General features: G+C 40.0%; 1 protein-coding gene across 4 annotated transcripts in view; it reads right to left on the bottom strand.

The window, feature by feature from the left end:
* Positions 1-16,998, bottom strand: part of SH3RF1 (SH3 domain containing ring finger 1) — a 169,203-nt gene that overhangs the window by 31,146 nt on the left and 121,059 nt on the right. For all 4 annotated transcript variants that reach the window (XM_019665510.1, XM_019665509.1, XM_019665513.1 and 1 more), the window contains exons 5-6: positions 7,748-8,050; positions 2,844-2,954 (exon numbers count right to left, since the gene is read on the bottom strand). In XM_019665510.1, coding sequence (XP_019521055.1) covers positions 2,844-2,954; positions 7,748-8,050 — 414 coding nt within the window. The remainder of the gene's footprint in view (positions 1-2,843; positions 2,955-7,747; positions 8,051-16,998) is intronic.

The raw sequence follows: 16,998 nt of genomic DNA, 5'->3' as shown, positions 1-16,998 counted from the left end.
ATCACTTGTTTAAAAAGCCCTTCTGCCACTGAGCAGAAGACAAGAGACTAAGATCTTTGCTCTCCCCCCCTCACAAAATTAGTCAGAAAAAACTCTCCCTACTATTAATAGTCTGGTGTCTGAATTACATAGATGGAATAACAGTGTTGCTCCTAATATTAGATATTTAACATTTTAACTGTACATAGGAGATGTATGAGACAATATGCTCAGAACTTCATGCTGCATAAAAGATTAAAAAGTCTCAATTCATAAAAAAAGTACTAGAAATAACTTTCATTTGCAATGCTAATGGTGGCATTTATTACCAATAAATCCACACCGTGAAAAGCCTGGTTTCCTTCTTACCGAGCAGCACACTATTGCTGTGATAGAGCTCAGCTTTTGGGAAATACTTCAAATTTTAAAACGGATACTTGCTATGATTAATGTAAGACGCAGAGGGCACATGCTACTGAGATTTTTTTCCACTTAAACCTGACAGATTAAATCCAAAACATGTCTGCCCACCGACCAGACACTTTCAGAACTATACATCTCCTGGGATGACAGATATGCCTGTTTATAATTAGTTTTCCATTAAATGGAATTGGCACAGTAGACACACCATTTAATAAACCTTCCTCTTGCTTAACATGCAGGTTTCCTTATGTCCTCCTAGGACGATATCGTTGAATGTAAATTAATTTCCATGTATTCATGCTCCCTTGTGACCTGTCCCATTGATTTGCCCTAGAGTGCACCACCAGCTAAAAGCAACTGGCCATGTACTGTATTATAAAATTTCTAGCCCATAAGGGGTGAAGCTCAGCCAGCTCTATGCCTTTTCCACTAATTAATTTTTCTAAGATCAGAAAAATCAATCTTTTTTTCCCTTAAGAAATCAAGCTAGAGTTTTTCCATGCGAAGTACTGGGAAATGGGGATACCAACACGCTGTGAATGTATTTGGAGTGGGCAGGGAGGAAGCAAAGGGGGTCTTCTCTGGAGGTAAGAGGGCAGGATGATTGTGTAACTTGGCTCGGGTGAAAACTCCCAGAGCTACGAGAATCTCAGGGAAGCCACATGTCAGTAAGTTAACTGAATTTCATCTTCTCTCCAGATGAATCAACGCAACTTCTCCTCCTGCACCTAACACATAATATCAAGGAAGCTATAATCATTTGGGGAACTTAAGAAAAAACCTTAAACCTCTAACCAGAACATGATCAACTTCCATTTAAATACAAGAACATGCTTAACTCTATAAAAAGTTTTCAAAAGCCTAAGTCAAGCTAGCTAATAACTCTGCATTTATTTATATCCCACCTTGTTTCAAAGTCAGTTTTCAATTATTTCTATTATAAAAATGTATCAAGACAAAATAAATATAAAAGAAGAAAAATGAGGCAAAAGGAAAACGAGGACAATAAAACTAGAAGGGGCTAACATTTTGACTAATACATTATGAGGGGTCCCTGCTGTGGTGGTGGTGGTGGGGGGGAACGCGTGTAGTGGTGGGGACGGTGTACCAATTTGGTTCTAAGCATTCTAGCAGAGAGAAATATAATGTTTACAATGTATATAAAATCCACAACCTAAAAACAGACCAGCTGTTCAGAAGCCTCACTATTCCTGGTACAGAGAACACCAGAACAAAATGACCCGGGCCCTCCACAGCCTTCTCAGCAAAGCAATGGCACATGTCACAGGCCCACCTTGCAGCAGTCCTCAGCCGAGATCAACAACAGTCATCCTGTTCTATGTTCTAGGTGCAGTGCTAACTCTCTGAAGTGGGTACTATTAGTCTCATGTCATAGGTAGGGACATGGAGGCTTAAAGAGGCTGAGTGACTTTTCACGGTCATATAACAAGTGGCAGAGCTGGGCTTTCGACCCAGGTCTGTGCTCCCATCACCGGACCACACGGTTTCTCTGAGAGCATCACAACCAGTAAAGTAACTTACAGGGGTGGGGTCCACTGGGGGGATCTGATTTAGTGATCTTTTCCATCCTTAACCAACTCAGCACTGGATGGAATAGTCTGAACGTACAAGCTAAGGCACTGGCCTGGATGAGAGATGTCTCAAGTCGCTGGTTCCTTGCAGTTTAATTGCCTGCAATTTCAGGAAACAGGGATTTAAACTATTGTGTTTCTGCTAACCTGTTGGATGCGCTTGCTTCTTCCCTTTAAATCTTCCCTGCCGAGTGTTCTCCTTTGTATCTGTTTCCCTTGGCTGCCTTCATTCTTCCCATTAATTTCTCCCATTAGCATGTTTTAAAGCGATTAGTGTATAGACTCTGTCTGCAGGATGCTATGTTTTCAGAAAAAGAATCAAAATGATCTGAGGGGCCTTCCAAGGCAGCAGAGACGTGTGTGTGTGTGTGTGTGGGGGGGGTGTTAAGCCTATGGTTATACCAACAGAAGACAAGAAACTAAAAGGCGAATTGTACACATAGACATTTGAAATCGACTTAGCGTGTGACTCACAGAAAACCATTCAGCCTTAAGGATGCCAGTTTCCTCAGTATCTCTATTAATGTGCCTTTGTAAGAAATAAGCAAGGTCTAGAAGCTCAAAAGAAATAAAAGTTAAGCCTTCAGGAAATCGGTATGAAATTAAAAGTATTTTACAGAGCTCTTCTAACAGCTTCAGGCCACTGATCCTCACTGCTAAAATTTTTGCAGGCTGCAGGCAAGAGACTTTGTAAAATTTTTGTAAGATTGACAGAGATAACAGATGAAAGATAGAGAGGCACCCCACCTAGCAAGTGTCATGTAAACTGCAGGTGTTAGGAGGTGGGTATGCCAGCTTAACGTGACTAATACCTAAGAGACAAACAGAGGTGGACAAAACTATACTCACCCCAAGGGCAGCTGGGTAGGGAACGTCTGATGGGAAAGTGAATGAAGGACCAGTTGTCACTGGGCTGCTTGGGGGTGGCGTCACAATTAACCCGGTGGTACTTATATGAACCTGTCAAGAAAAAAAAAGGCAGAAAGACTACATTAAACGTAACAGCTTATACCAGCTAAACCTTGGAAAGACAAATCACAATGAAAAAAAAACAAAACCAAAAAACAGTAGCTTCTATTATTTCTGGAAGGCAGAATTCTTTTCAGGTTATTCAGCCCAAATTTACTGCTTACCTAATTTGTATTAAGACACTGGGGAGTCACATGATAAAAACTGGTCACTACGATGTTTTACATACAGAATTCAACTGCTGTTGCCTTTCACAACACTGCCTCACTGGGGATGTTATGGGAACCCAACCTGGCCTTTCCGATGCTTAGCCGGGTTTGACCAGCCTACTAATAATTTCCCTGAAGAGCCTGTTGAATACTCACCTATCAATACGTGAAGTCTATGTGAAATGCTTACGGTACTTTGCTTTTTTCAGAACCATTTGCATGATTTCTACATTTCAGTGGGGACATGTAATTAAAATGCAGCTGCCCAGGCGTGCCTATAGCAGCCCATTATTTATACAACCTTTAAAGGAACAATGTCAAGCCAAATTAGCTGTTTTCAAAGGTGTCGTCTCCATGATACCACCCAAGATTAATTTACTAGGAAGATATTGAGTTATTCGGGTCATTTCTTTGCCTGTGTTTGCTTACTCGACCAATTTCAGTCAAGTTGCATGTCAGGTCCAACTGAGAATGCAATGGTGTTACTTGATGCTGCAGAAGTCGGGGTGTGGGTTCCTGCGCAAATGGGTCACTATTAAAGAAATGTGATTGGCTGGCACCTTGTTCCCCCAAGGAAACAATGTTATACCTAAAATGTATTTGTACTAGAAATTTAATCCCAAACATTAGTTTCCTCAATTCCCATTAATCAAGGAAATAGATGATCAGGGCAACGAAAAGCTCAAGGGTTAGTTTCCAGAGGAACTGAAGGAACTTTCCCACTTGGTTAGGCCCTGGCAACACCGGGGAGAATCAGCATCACAGTATACGATTTACTTTCACAAATACATCTGTGTTATTCATGGAATCCACATCCTTCTAAAATTACCTCTGTACCGGTGAGCTCATATATTGATTAAACCTAAGCAGATCCAAGGGGCGCCACTAACAAGAGTTTCTCCCCATACTTTCATTTTCTCTTTCTCCTATGAACCAAAGTCTATTTCTAATCAATTCCTAATGGGAAGCACACTGGTTTTTCATTCTGGGATAAAACCCAGTGGCCTTCGGCTATTTTATCCCGTTTATAAACCTGTTTACATAAACACTTCAAGGGCATCTGCGAGTTGGCAACACATAAAAGATGGAGGCTTTCTTAGAAGATACAACGAAGCTCATTTCAAAGTGCACACCATTATCAAGGAGCCTTTGGGGCAGTCCACAATTCACCACAATACAGCTGCCTGGGCCTGACGCTGCAGATATCTGAAAAAGATCTCACTATTGACTGACATGTCTCCTGAGAGCTCTAGACCGGGAGTCAGGATAATTCGCTGCTAATGAGCTCACAGTCTTGGACAAGTGAGGAGCTGGACCAGAGGTTACCTACAGTCTCTGCTATCACAGACATGGGAACGAAGCACTTAACACGATGAGTCCTGAAAGCACCAGTTCAACATGGGGCCGCTCCTAGCGCTGGAGTAACACAAGAGACAGAAGTCACCAAAGAATGACCAAAAGCAGAACAGTGGCTGAGGGTGGACATGAGTAGAGCAAATGCCCTGAGAAGGTACAACCCGAGTTTGTGCTGTGCTTTCCTCATGGAACTGCAAATGAGGTTGGTTTCTCCCAAAAGAAAGAGCTATGTGGAGAGTGAAAAGGTGTGGAAAGCAAATAGGAACGAGTGGGTGGATCTTGCTTCCTCGGAAGCCACTAGCAATATAAAAACACCACAAAAACACTTATTATTAATATTATGAATCACTCCTCCAGCTGGCAGAGGCCAAAAACTGTGGTATAGCCAGAGCTGCAGGAAAAATGTCTTGGCTGATTACAGTGTCACGTGCTTTTACAGATGTCAGTCACAGACATCTGTGCGCCTCCGTTCCAGCGATCCGCCTTGACAGGACAACCTATAAATCATCTTCGAATTTCTGTATTTCCAAATTCAGACTTCACTTAAGAGTCACCAAATATTATACAATAGCAAGCAAGCCCTCTGCTCCTTTCTTTGGTCCATTTCCCCATCCTGTTGCCTAGAATGTGGATGTGACAGATCTCTAGTTACCAAAGAGAAACATGAGGATAAGGAATCTACCCAAATGGTGGAAAGGTGAGCTAGAAGGTGCCATCGCACCATCACTCAACTGCCTATATGTAGATTTCACTGGGGTGAGAGAAAAATGAACACACTTCTTTAGGCCCCTTACTTTGGATTTTTAAATAAATGCAACCAAACCTAATGAAGGAAAACCAGGACAGAAAATCAGGCCAATAGCAGGAGACACATTCAGCCATGGGCCTCAGTCAAATCTACTGACAGGCCCTTTGCTGGGCACAAGGAAAGGAGAGCCCTATTTCACACAGTCGCACAAGCTCCATTTCCCCACATCCACGCTTCTCCTCGGTTAGGAGAGCATTTGCCTATCACATATGCTACACCTACTCATTGCTTTATTGTGGACAGCAGTTCTCTCCAATGTACACAGTACCCTAGACAAGCAATGTTTTCTGTAAACCTAGGCTGCAGAAACCAGGCAGCACTTCAAACACCTCCCATCTTCTTCTAGAGATAGCTTCTCCCTGAGGCAATCGTTACCACTGAAAACAAAATGAATTAGCCCAGAGGAGGAGGGGTAGAGTGGCTATGGGGAGACTGTTCTAATGGGAACACAGAGAGAACCTTGTTTCCTAAGCTACTCAAACCAAAACAAAAATGACTCCCCTTTTACTGTTCTCATTCCCAGCTCCGGTGAGGTGAGGCAGCATCGGACATGCTCACACCTGACTGCTGAGTTCGCAACAAAAGATATCAATGCTAAGTTTCTCTTCCTTTCTCTTTTCATTTTCTCTCCTGCCAAAAGATTACCGTCAATCCTTTTAAAGCTATTCCCACTCTGAGTTGCCACTATTCTTAGCAGAAACTTATCTTTTATTTCAAGAAAAACATCATTGTGCAACTGTTGCTAGGTCACAAAATAAAAAACAGTCAAATGATCCAGTTGGTTTGCTATGAGTGAATGGGCAACTTTACTAGCCCACTCTATAGAACCCAATTCAAAAATCTTTAGAGGTTACCTTTCCAGAGTAACTTCGCTTGGTCCTTCTTGCTCTGATCTATAAACCATGTCTATTTTTCACATAGTATAATTAGTTACATGTAAAATAACACGATTCTCCTCTCTACCCATTTTTCAGGTGACTCATTCATTCAACAAATATTAAGTGCTTATATACTTCTGACTTTGAGACATATCAACGGACACAACAAAGACCTCTGCCCTCATGTTCTAGTGGGATGTGTGTGTGTGTGTGTGTGTGTGTGTGTGTGTGTGTGTGTGTGTGTGTGTGTGTTCTATGTCCCTCTCAAGATCAAATGTTTCATGGCCTTACCACCTAAAAAAAACACTGACCAACCACAATGCTATTTGGGGAATGAAAGCATTTAACTCAAAACCTACGGTATGAATCTAAAAGCGCAGGATCAAATAAATGAGTCTGAGCGAGAACAATTTTTAATAATATTGGCAAAGAATACCAAAAACTGTATCGTGAATGTTTATTCTACGGTCCAAAACAGGCACTTATCAAACTGTGTAGGCTTCTTGAGGACAAGGGCTGTATCTCCATCCCTCCCTCTTCCCTTCCTCCCTCCCTCCCTTCCTTCTTTCCCTCTCTTCCTCGCCCCCTCAACTAATTGATTTTTATGTTTGTTTGTTTGGTTTTTTAAACCACAGCTATACATGGTGTTTGTAGAGAATGTAAACGTAAAATGTAATTTTGAGTAGAATGTAAAGTCTGCATGAATTATGAGAGTTCAAGGGAGTCTCCCATTTGTGACAGGCGACTTTGTTCCCGGCTCTCTGACCTTCGGGGTGAGACAAATACAGCTGTCATCTAACTGGGTAACTACAGCAGCCCTGTGACCTAGGCAGGGCCACAGTTAGGCTCATTTTACAGTCCAGAATGAAGGCCTAATGTAGTGAAGTCCTATTATCTTATTTATCTTGGTATACATAGGGCCTGGAAGGATCTATAATAAGGCACTCAATAAAGGTTTGCCAAATGAATGAATGTTCCCAAATCGTATTGTGCATCTTTCTCCACCCAAGAATAACGTGCGGCTACTTTGTAAGACAGGCCAAAGTCTTGATGAACAAAGAGCTTTTAAATAAAAAATGCTACACCAATTTTTAATTTAAATTAAATACTTCTTCACATCCTTTCTCCATAACTCTGCCAGGGAAGCCTACATATCAAGATAAGTTATATAGATGTGGGCAACTGCAAACCTGAGTTTTGACCACAGCACCTTCAACTGGGATAGAGGTCAAGTTTTAGTTGGTGAGATCTCCCACAGCAGCTTTGTGAGAAGGGTCTGCAAAACTGAGACTGCTTAGCGAAACTTCCCATCATCTTGTAATCTCTGATTTTTCTTTCGAGAACTGAGTTATTTTCATGCACGCAAGTGAATTTTCCAGTCTCCATTTCTCCACGTACAAAGTGAGAAAGGCTTTTGCCCCTCCTACCTTCTGAAGGTTCAAATAAACAGTATTTCTCAGCCAGCAAACAAACACGTTTGCGCACAGATCCCTTTGGTGGCGGAGCTCTTTCCATGCCTCCGGGGTCACTTACCTGAGAAGGGGCACTGCAGGAAAGCCCGGACAGCTCACTGATGCGCGCAGCGGCTGTGGGGTTGCTGGAGCTGATGAGAACGGGAGGGCTAATCTCCATGGAATGGCGGTTCTGGGACGCCTGGGAGGATTTGCTGGCCATGGTGAGGGAAGTGAAGGAGTGTCGCTTTTTGGTGTTCTTCTTGGTGTCGGAGTGCTTTGGGGCAGTGCTGCTCGGAGCTGCCGCCGAGGTGCCTTCTCCAGCATCACCTCCTGGCCCAGGAGGCTTATCCCACTCTATCAGCTGCTTAGCAGCCGAGTTGAACTGCAAACCAACCAATCGACATAAGAAGGTTAGAAAATTCTCAAGGACTCGCTGAGATTTCTTTTTTTTCTTTTTTCTTATTTTTTGAGATTCATTTTTCAACACACTTTCATCAAAAACTTAATGTCACCACTTGCAAGTCTGCATGTGCAAGTATGTGTATATATTTTTCCACGTGAGATGTATTTTCTCTCAAATCTGGAATTTCATTGTAGTATCTATGTCACCAGTAGGGGTGTTAAATCAAACATAAACAATTCCAATGCAAGGCTGACATGGTTAAGAAAAAAGTTTCCCCCTAATGTTCAGAATATCTACTTTTAAAATTTGCTCGTAAAAAATGAAAATTTAGTTCACTGATTAAAATTTTAAGAAAAGTAATGAAAAGAGTACATTTGTCTGACTGAAGACTCTGTTGCCCAACCATGCCGGGAGTGTGCTCAGAGCACAACTGAACACTGAAGGGGCAACTTTTGAGTTTGGTAAAAATGAGCACGGTGACAAAGAACGAAACCATTAAATGTTAACTCATGCACTCCCATATAAATTAGTCTCCCGCCTCTAGGTATTTTGGGGAGCCTCATAAAAAAGTTGGTAGAAACTCTTGATATATTTTTGTCACGTCATTATGTTAGTTATTTTCCCATGTGCTGAAATTTTACATCATAGCAGGCTAAAGCATGAAATTCAAGTCCTGTGGGCAAAGCTAACTTAGTCTGTTCAAAAAGGTGTCTGAGTGTGAAGTGAGGTCATAAGCTGGGCATAGGCTGATAGCACCAGCAAGAAAGGAAAGAACACAAGCGTTTTGTTTTCCCTGAAGTAAAGTATAACGTTTCCAGAAAGCTTCAATGAAAACAAGTTGCATAAAACCTACCAGATATTACAATGATGAGAAAACATTGAGTATATTAGTTTAACCTTTCATTAAAAAAACAAAACACACAAAAAACATTAAGATAAAAAATAAACTTTTAAAAGGTAATTTAGGTAATATTAAGGACAACAGAGATTTTCCCATCTCAGCATTTCACAAATGCCTTTAGATAAAATAATATAATCAAATGTTTATTTGTTTTTTAACCACCTAAAGGTTGGGACCATGTCTTTTCATCCTGTTGATGAGAACGTCCTACTAGAAGAATGGAAACCCCGTCGGTCAATATTTAATGAAGTGAACTTGCTTTGGCACAAGCGGCTGTTCACAAAGCTGTATTAATTGCAGCCCCATAGCTGGTGCTTCTATAGACGCTGCAAATTGATTAGCAATTTGTTCCTGTGGTTCCCCCAAGGACTCGGATCCATCTGGCCTGCCTGAGCTATAATTAGTAGGGCACATCTTTTTCAAACATGAGTATACCTCTGCTTCAGACATTCAGTATTTCTTCCAGGTGATAACTTGGAATAATAGGCAATCATGCCACAATAACGACTCTCAATGCCTGATGTACCAGTGGCAAAAGAAAGAGGGTCATGGCTCTTTGTGCTGTGTGATTACGGGTGAAGGAATGAGGTACTACTAAAGGGTGGCCTTATTACAGCATTGTAATGGCATTTGGCCAAGGGACCCCGAGTTTACAAATCCTACCTTGGTCTAGCCATCTCACCTTCTAGGTGGTCCCCAAGAGAATCAAATGCCCAAAGGAAGCAATGCAATGTTTTATTCCTTTGGCGGGAGTGGCCCAAAGCTCAGTGTGGAGCTCTAATAAACTGCAGTGAACCATGTAGTGATAGGATCCTCACTCCCACACAGGCTGGGTGTAAGGAGTCTGACATCAATGCAGACAGAAGAATTACTCCATTCCCCTCATCCCAGACTTATCATCCCAATGAGATGAAAGGCCAGTGCACCCTGCAATGGCAGAGGACAAGGAGTCAGAGAAAGCCTTCTTTCAGTATAAGTTCATTTCGACAGATCCCAAGGCAGAAACTCTCAAAAGCATGACTGATCAGTGGGCTAATATCTGACCTAAAATTAACTCAGCACCACATCTTTTACCTTGAGTGAGAAGTAGGGGTGGGAGCTGAGAAGGCTTCCTCTCCATTGAGGCCAAAAATATGAATAGAGAAAACATGACATCTGCTTGATATCATGGTTGAATTAATTCTGGGGTCAAACCATAGGCTCCATTAGCAGTGCCGGTTTTGAAATACTCTGAAATATTACTATAGTCTAGCTATGGTCATAACTAGCCAAGTGTAATATTTTGTTCATCTTTCAGGTTTCCATATGCTGTGCTCTGGTATAAACATCTGAGAATTAAAGTATCATTCACTATATTTCCTGTTATTTTTCTCAATAGAAAAATACTTCCCTTGTGTCTTTTTCTATATCGTATATGTTCCGTTAAAATACACATTGAGCACCTGTTGTGTGCCAGATAATATGCTAGGTCCTGGAGATCTGAGGATGCAAAGAAATGGTCCCTGACCTTAAGGAGTTTATGAACAGAAATATAAATAACACAGTGCACTCCATAATTTCCTATGTCAGGTTTTGTTCACTCAAAGATATATACAGAGGGTGCAAAAAAATGTGTATACCTTTTAAGAAATGAAAAAAACTGTATTAAAATTGTATTACTCAATATATATCAATAACAAAAGATGAATACAAGTTGGGTGTGTATATTTTTTTGGCACCCCCGGTATATGCTTTTTGGAGATTTACTCGTTTACATATTGCTTCATGAATCAGATGGGTTTTTTGTTTGTTTGTTTGTTTTTGTTTTCTTAACTGTGGTGTAATATTCCATTGTGTGAATATACCACAATTTATTTACCCATTCTATTGCTGATTTACATTTGGGTTCCCTTTCTCTCCCCTACTCGCTCCTCTTCTCCCCTCGCCTTTCTCCTACCTTCCCTCCTACAGACTTTGGCTCTGAAGAACAATGCTGCCATGAATAACATTGCACATGTCTTTTAGTGGACATAGCACTTATCTGGACATTGGGTCTATGTCCAAGGGTGGAACTGCTGGACCACAGGGTGGGCATGTTTAGAAAAATACAGCCTATATGCAGAAGCATGTGTATGCAGGTAGATGCATCATGGTGTATGGAACTAGCAAACTGCAGATAGAAGACCACAGTTCTAGTCCTAGCACGGCCATTAATTAACTTGTGATCTTCAGGGAACTATTTTACCTCTCTTGATTGCAGCTTCCTCATCTATAAAATATGGAAGTTGGAGCCGGGGATCTGTCTGTCTCCTTTAGCTACCCCCATGTACAATGATCTTACTTTAAACAGGCATAGTTCATTTTTCCTATTTCATTTCTTTCATTTCCATGCCTCTAAATAGTCTGCTATATTTTTTGCATTTCATTTTTACACATGGATGGTAATATATGTTAGCAGGATATTTCATACTTGAAAATCACTTTAGAGTTCTTCTAAAGCAGCAAAGGTTGGCATTAAGAAATGCTATTTACTGCCTTTTTAAGTTCCAAAGGAAATCATAAAGTTAAGGCTATTTTGTAGAGGCATTAAGTAAATCAGGCAGAAACTTAAAGAGGCTTTTGTTGGAAGTGTAACTTAACCTTGAGTAACAACAGAAAAGCAAGGATCTCACAGCTTTTAATGGAATTTTGATAAGGTTCATTTATGAATGTGTGTTTGAGCTCAGTAGGGTAGGCTTTCCATGACATTTATCTAGCCAAGACCTTTAAGTTTAGGAGTGTGCTCATCACCTGGAAAATAAATTTATCCCCTAAAATGCCTTCTTCCAAGCACCTGTTAAGGGATATTTGATAAGACTTAGGTTGGATACAAGGTAAAATTCAGCATACTGGAGCTAAAAGCACGGACTAATGGGATTTGTTGACCTTAAAATTCTAATGTCCCTTTTTGGGGAACCTTAAAGTTTATAAAGAATTAGTCTCTGAGGTTATGAGAAATATAAACAAACATGAGAAAGGAAATACCAACAAAATAATAATGACAATAAGGCGGCTTAAGAAATAGCGAAATAATTTTTGTGTATGAGGTGGTCCTGTCTGCTAAAGAGAGAGAACATGGCCTTTCTAAAAGATGGCTTTATTTTTTTTAAAGAGAACAAAAAAATTTAATGAGAACTAGCATGAACACTATTTTCTTTTTTTTTTTTTTTTGAGAACTTTGATGAGTTTTTGAGTCAAACTGATGACCTATGCTAGGGAGCAAGATCTCAAATGCTCCCAAATACTCACTATTTTATACGAAGCTTTGGAGGTGAGTCAGTCTGCAGCATTTGAGCACTAGAGAATACAAATAGTAGGTCTGAGGAATTTATAACCCAGTAGTGTTCTTGAACCTGTTTTCTGATAAAAGGTTAATAAAAACTTAAAAATATATTATAAAAGTATTATGTCTATTATTTTTTTTAAAAAAAGAAAAAGTATAGATTATTATGAAGTAAAAAGCGAAAGGCCTCAGCCAGTTTCCCATGTCTGTCTCCCCCAACCCATTTCCCAGCTGTATCAACGTTTAACAGTTTATAACATATCCTTCCATATATTTTCTATGTAGATGTGGTTAAATATGCATCTGCTTTATTAAATTTTAACACAAATGAAACCAAGCAGTACATACTATTCTCTCCTCTACCAATAGCTCATGAACATCTTTCCATGTCAACAGACACAGGTTGATAGTATGTTATTCCATTGTATAGAGATACTATAAGACACCTTGGCATGCCTGTGCAGGCATACCTGCAGGGAAAACTTCTAAAAGTTAGAGCAAAGGGTAGGTTTAAAACATTTTTTTTGAAGGACATTGTCAAATTATACTCTCAAAGAGTGTTAATTTTCACCACCTCCAATAGTGAATAAAAAAAGCCCGTTACCCCACACTGTTAACAGTAATGTTATCTATAATTTTTTAAATTTCTATTAGTTGGAGAAGAAACCTCTGTTTTCTTTCATATTTTTCCACTTATTAATGAGATTAAGCATATATTTTCTCTTTCGGGGACTTGCTTATTCCCATGCTTTATCCATACTTCTATTGGGTTGTTAGTATTTTTCTTATAGATTTGTAAGTATTCTATTTTTTAAAAGTAAGTGTTCTTTATGTATTCTATAAATCATTCTCTAATGTGTACGTATGGGTGTATATAACTGTATATATCCATCAAAGTAGAAATAGTGTTTCAATTTAATTTTCACCTTTTTTATGTTTGTTATACATAAGTTTTTATTTTAGAGCCAAATTCATCAGTCTTTTTGCATTATGGCATCTCAATTTAAAATTCTGCTTTAAAAATCTTACTCTATAATTATTGTTAAAAAGAAAATCACTTTTTTCCTAGTATTTTTATGGTTCCTTCCTTCTTTTTTCTTTTTACATCTCAATCTTTGAACCATGTGAACCATTTGATTTCATGTACAGAATAAGGTAGGGACAGTGCTTTGTCACCATTTATATAAATGTCCATCTTTCCCTCACTGGTTTGAAATGTCACCTTCATAAAGCCATGCTGAAATGTTGTATTATAAGCTGTACACCTGAAATTTATATAATGTTATTAGCCAATGTTACCCCCAATAAATTTAATTAAAAAAAATAAAAACAGAAATGGAGTGCTTTAACATTCTGCTGCATTACAAGGGCCAGTGTGCCTCCCTCATAGAGTCAGACACTTTGAAAAAAACAAAACAAAACAGCGAATAAATGGTACAATGCTAGGGCATGGAAGGAAATTCATGCCAGTTATCTCCTCTTAGCAGAAATGAAAATATTTTGCCTCACATTGTAGTCCTTTGCAAAATATTTTTTACATAATGGCAACGGGGAATTTGTATTTCCATTAGTCTTCTCTTCTTCCCCGCAATTTAGGTAACAAGGTTTTTGTTTTTAGATGATCTAAATACAAAAGTAAGCTCAGTCTTCATTTATAATACAAGACTCCCCCACAAAACAGGAATAATTAGAGAGACTGGAGGGATTACTCAGGAGTCTTTTTAAATTGCTGCAAAAGCCTCCCTGAGGTAGCTGCTCCATTTAGGCCTCTGTAAACACTTGTTGAATGAATAAAAATATTGGCCTCTTAAAATGATCAAGGGACGCAAGAGCTGCCTCTGCACCAGCACTGTCCAATTGAAGTATAATATGAGTCACATGTATAATTTTAAGTTTTCTAATAGCCACCTTTTTTAAAAAAAAGATAAAAAGACACAAGTAAAATGAATTTTAATAATATAGTTTAGTTAACCCAGAATATCCAAGATATTGTCACTTCAACATGTAATCATTATGGAGATAGCTACTTTTTTTCTTTTTTGTACTGAGTCTTCGCAATCCAGTGTGCACTGTATACTTACATCACATCTCCATCTGGACTAGCTACATTTCAAGTGCTCGATAGCTGCACATTTTGGGTAGCGCAGCTCTAGACCTCAGGAGCTCAGGAGGGGAGCGGAGCTACACCCAAGGCGGCCGGCTCTAGAGGCTCATTAAGCACAATTATTTGCTGAACAGGGGAGGAGGGCTGAAACCACTCCCATGACCTCCCCAGGCCCACATTTCTGAAGCCTCCTCAGCCCTGAAGTCATCCACTGGTAAGGATGAGTGTTACTCCTTTTCGCAAGACAGTGAGGAATACAGATTCACAACACAACTCTCAGGAACGCCACGGAAAATGGATTTTCAAAGTAAATGCTTCACTGCACTAGGTTAGGAAGATGAAACGGCAGTTATTCAGCTCATTGCTTATTTTAATTATCTTCACCTCTGTCATCCCCAGCTGTTAAAAAATAAATAAATAAACTAGAATGTTCTTTTTCAGGTTTCTGATTTTGAAATGTTAAGGGATGGAGGGAGGGTGTACTTCACTAAAGCAAGCCTAAAAAGATTTTTACCTTAGGGAGCTGAATAAAGAACCGTCAGAGAAAACCACAGGAAAAGCTCTGAACTTGAAGTTGAAAGGTCTAGGATGGAGTCAGGTCTCTGCCTTCCCTGGTTGAATAATCTTGGGGAAACCATTTAAATTTCATGGCTTTAGTTTCCTTAGCTGTATAAAATGGGGAAGGTAATATCAATTCTGCAGACTCCAGGTAGAAACGAGTATAGGTTAAAGGGCTATGTGAAGGTGAGTTATTCTCACTCTTCACAGAAGGGTCCCAGCTCGCCCTTCACTGGCTCTGGTGCCTTGGGCAAGTCACATTATCTTGTGTGTGTCTCCCATCTCTCATATGTAACATGAAGTTGGACTTAATGATCTGTTAAGTTTTATGCCAATGTAAAGTACAAATAAGTTCTCAACCCGAAACAAAAGTATCCCATTCAAAATACTCAAAGGCAGTGACCTCTGTGTCAAGTAGAGAGCCCTCAGATCCACGGGACCAGAATCAAACCCAATGGCACTGCCCACTCATGCAAATGTTTTCTGAGTGCCTACTATAAGCCAGGCATAGTGATTGGTGGGAGAAAGGGGAAACACAGAGGCATCTCCTCTGACTCATGAGAAAAGAGGACCTAGGAAACAGCACTATGGATTTCTAACATTAACGGTAAGAGGTGCAAACTCACATGTCTGCAGAGCTTGGACAGGTGAGATCAGTAAATGAGGAAGGCCAGCTAGAGACCTACAGGGAGTAGTGGACATTATGGCGAACTAAGGAGGGTCTGCACTCTCGGAGGGGAGCAGCTGATGTTTGTTTGCTTTTTAAGGAAAGCAAGACATTTAGGCCTAGGTACAATCTCCTGATGTTTCCATGTTAACAATTAATTAAAATATAACCACTGTGCAAGCCAAGAATAAAAGTCACGTGGGGTCATGCTAGTTGGTGTTCTCTGATTTAAAGAGACAAAAAAATAGAGCAGATAGCAGGGGTAGGAGAAAAAGCAAAAGATGCTTAGAATTTCAGGCTATGAAAAAACCTTGCAAAGTTTCCCAGACCAACCATTCAACCAATGTCCCAGAAATGAAAAAGGCAGGGCTTCAGGGAGATTAAGAACGGTGGTCGTGATGGTTAATTTTATGGGGGAAAGAAAAGAAAGAAAGTATAGGGGCAGATGTCACTGGGAGGATGAAACAACAAAATAAAAGCTAAGAAAAGGCATTTATTTAGTTGGCAGCCAGGAGGGCAATTTCAGGGACTGGAGGGGCCTGAGACGAACTGCAGGGAGCAAGAAAGCAGAGGCAGTGAGCGGGTGGAAGCGACAATTCTTGTAAAGATGTTGGCAGGGAAAGAAAGGAAAGAAGTAGAACCAACCCTTGAGAGGAGAACAGTCAAGGAATACTGTTCAGAGGTTAACAGAAAGCCGATCATTTCCTTACATTTAGGGGGAGCCAGGAGAAAGCGAGTAAGTGAAATGCAAAACAGAAAAGACGCATGATACGGCAACGTTCCTGGTGTATGAGGGACCCAGGAGGAGATGGCAACTGCACAGGAAGAGGGATACTTCATCCACCAAGATGAGAGCGAGACCGTGATCAGTGACTATGCAGAAAAGATGACAAGAAAGAAGAAAGCTCTACCCTGAAAGTTAAGGCTAGCAAGGCAGTAATACTTTGTAATAAAAGTACTCTTGTTACCTCTGAAGCAACAGATCTATAATGTAATTAGGTTGCTGAGGAGACAGACTAAATGGATAACTTAAAAGCTGGGCTCAGCTCAGTTCACTGTGCTTACTGGATCTCACAATGCCCTAGGTTTTGTGTATGATTCTTTGCATTTGGTATTTGTGCAGCAAATGCACGCCGTAAATAAGGAATGTCTATAAACCAAAAGTATACATTCCAATGACACAACTCATTTTCAAGGACCTCATTACCAGATGTAGGAATGCTACAGAAGAAATATACATATATGTCAGGAAGTTAAGAATATGGAATTGTCATTAAATTCTAAGTAAAACTTTGTCAAATGACACACTGGCAGAAGTTCCATAGTGATGTGTAATTAGTTAATAAATCAGTGAGTGGATATTTCCCCTGCCCTGAACCTAAAGTAAGTGTGCGTG

Source organism: Hipposideros armiger, unplaced genomic scaffold (genome assembly GCF_001890085.2).
Source record: "Hipposideros armiger isolate ML-2016 unplaced genomic scaffold, ASM189008v1 scaffold_444, whole genome shotgun sequence".
Lineage (NCBI taxonomy): Eukaryota > Metazoa > Chordata > Mammalia > Chiroptera > Hipposideridae > Hipposideros > Hipposideros armiger.
Note: the sequence above shows the minus strand (reverse complement) of the source record. Positions and strands in the feature narration are given on the sequence as shown.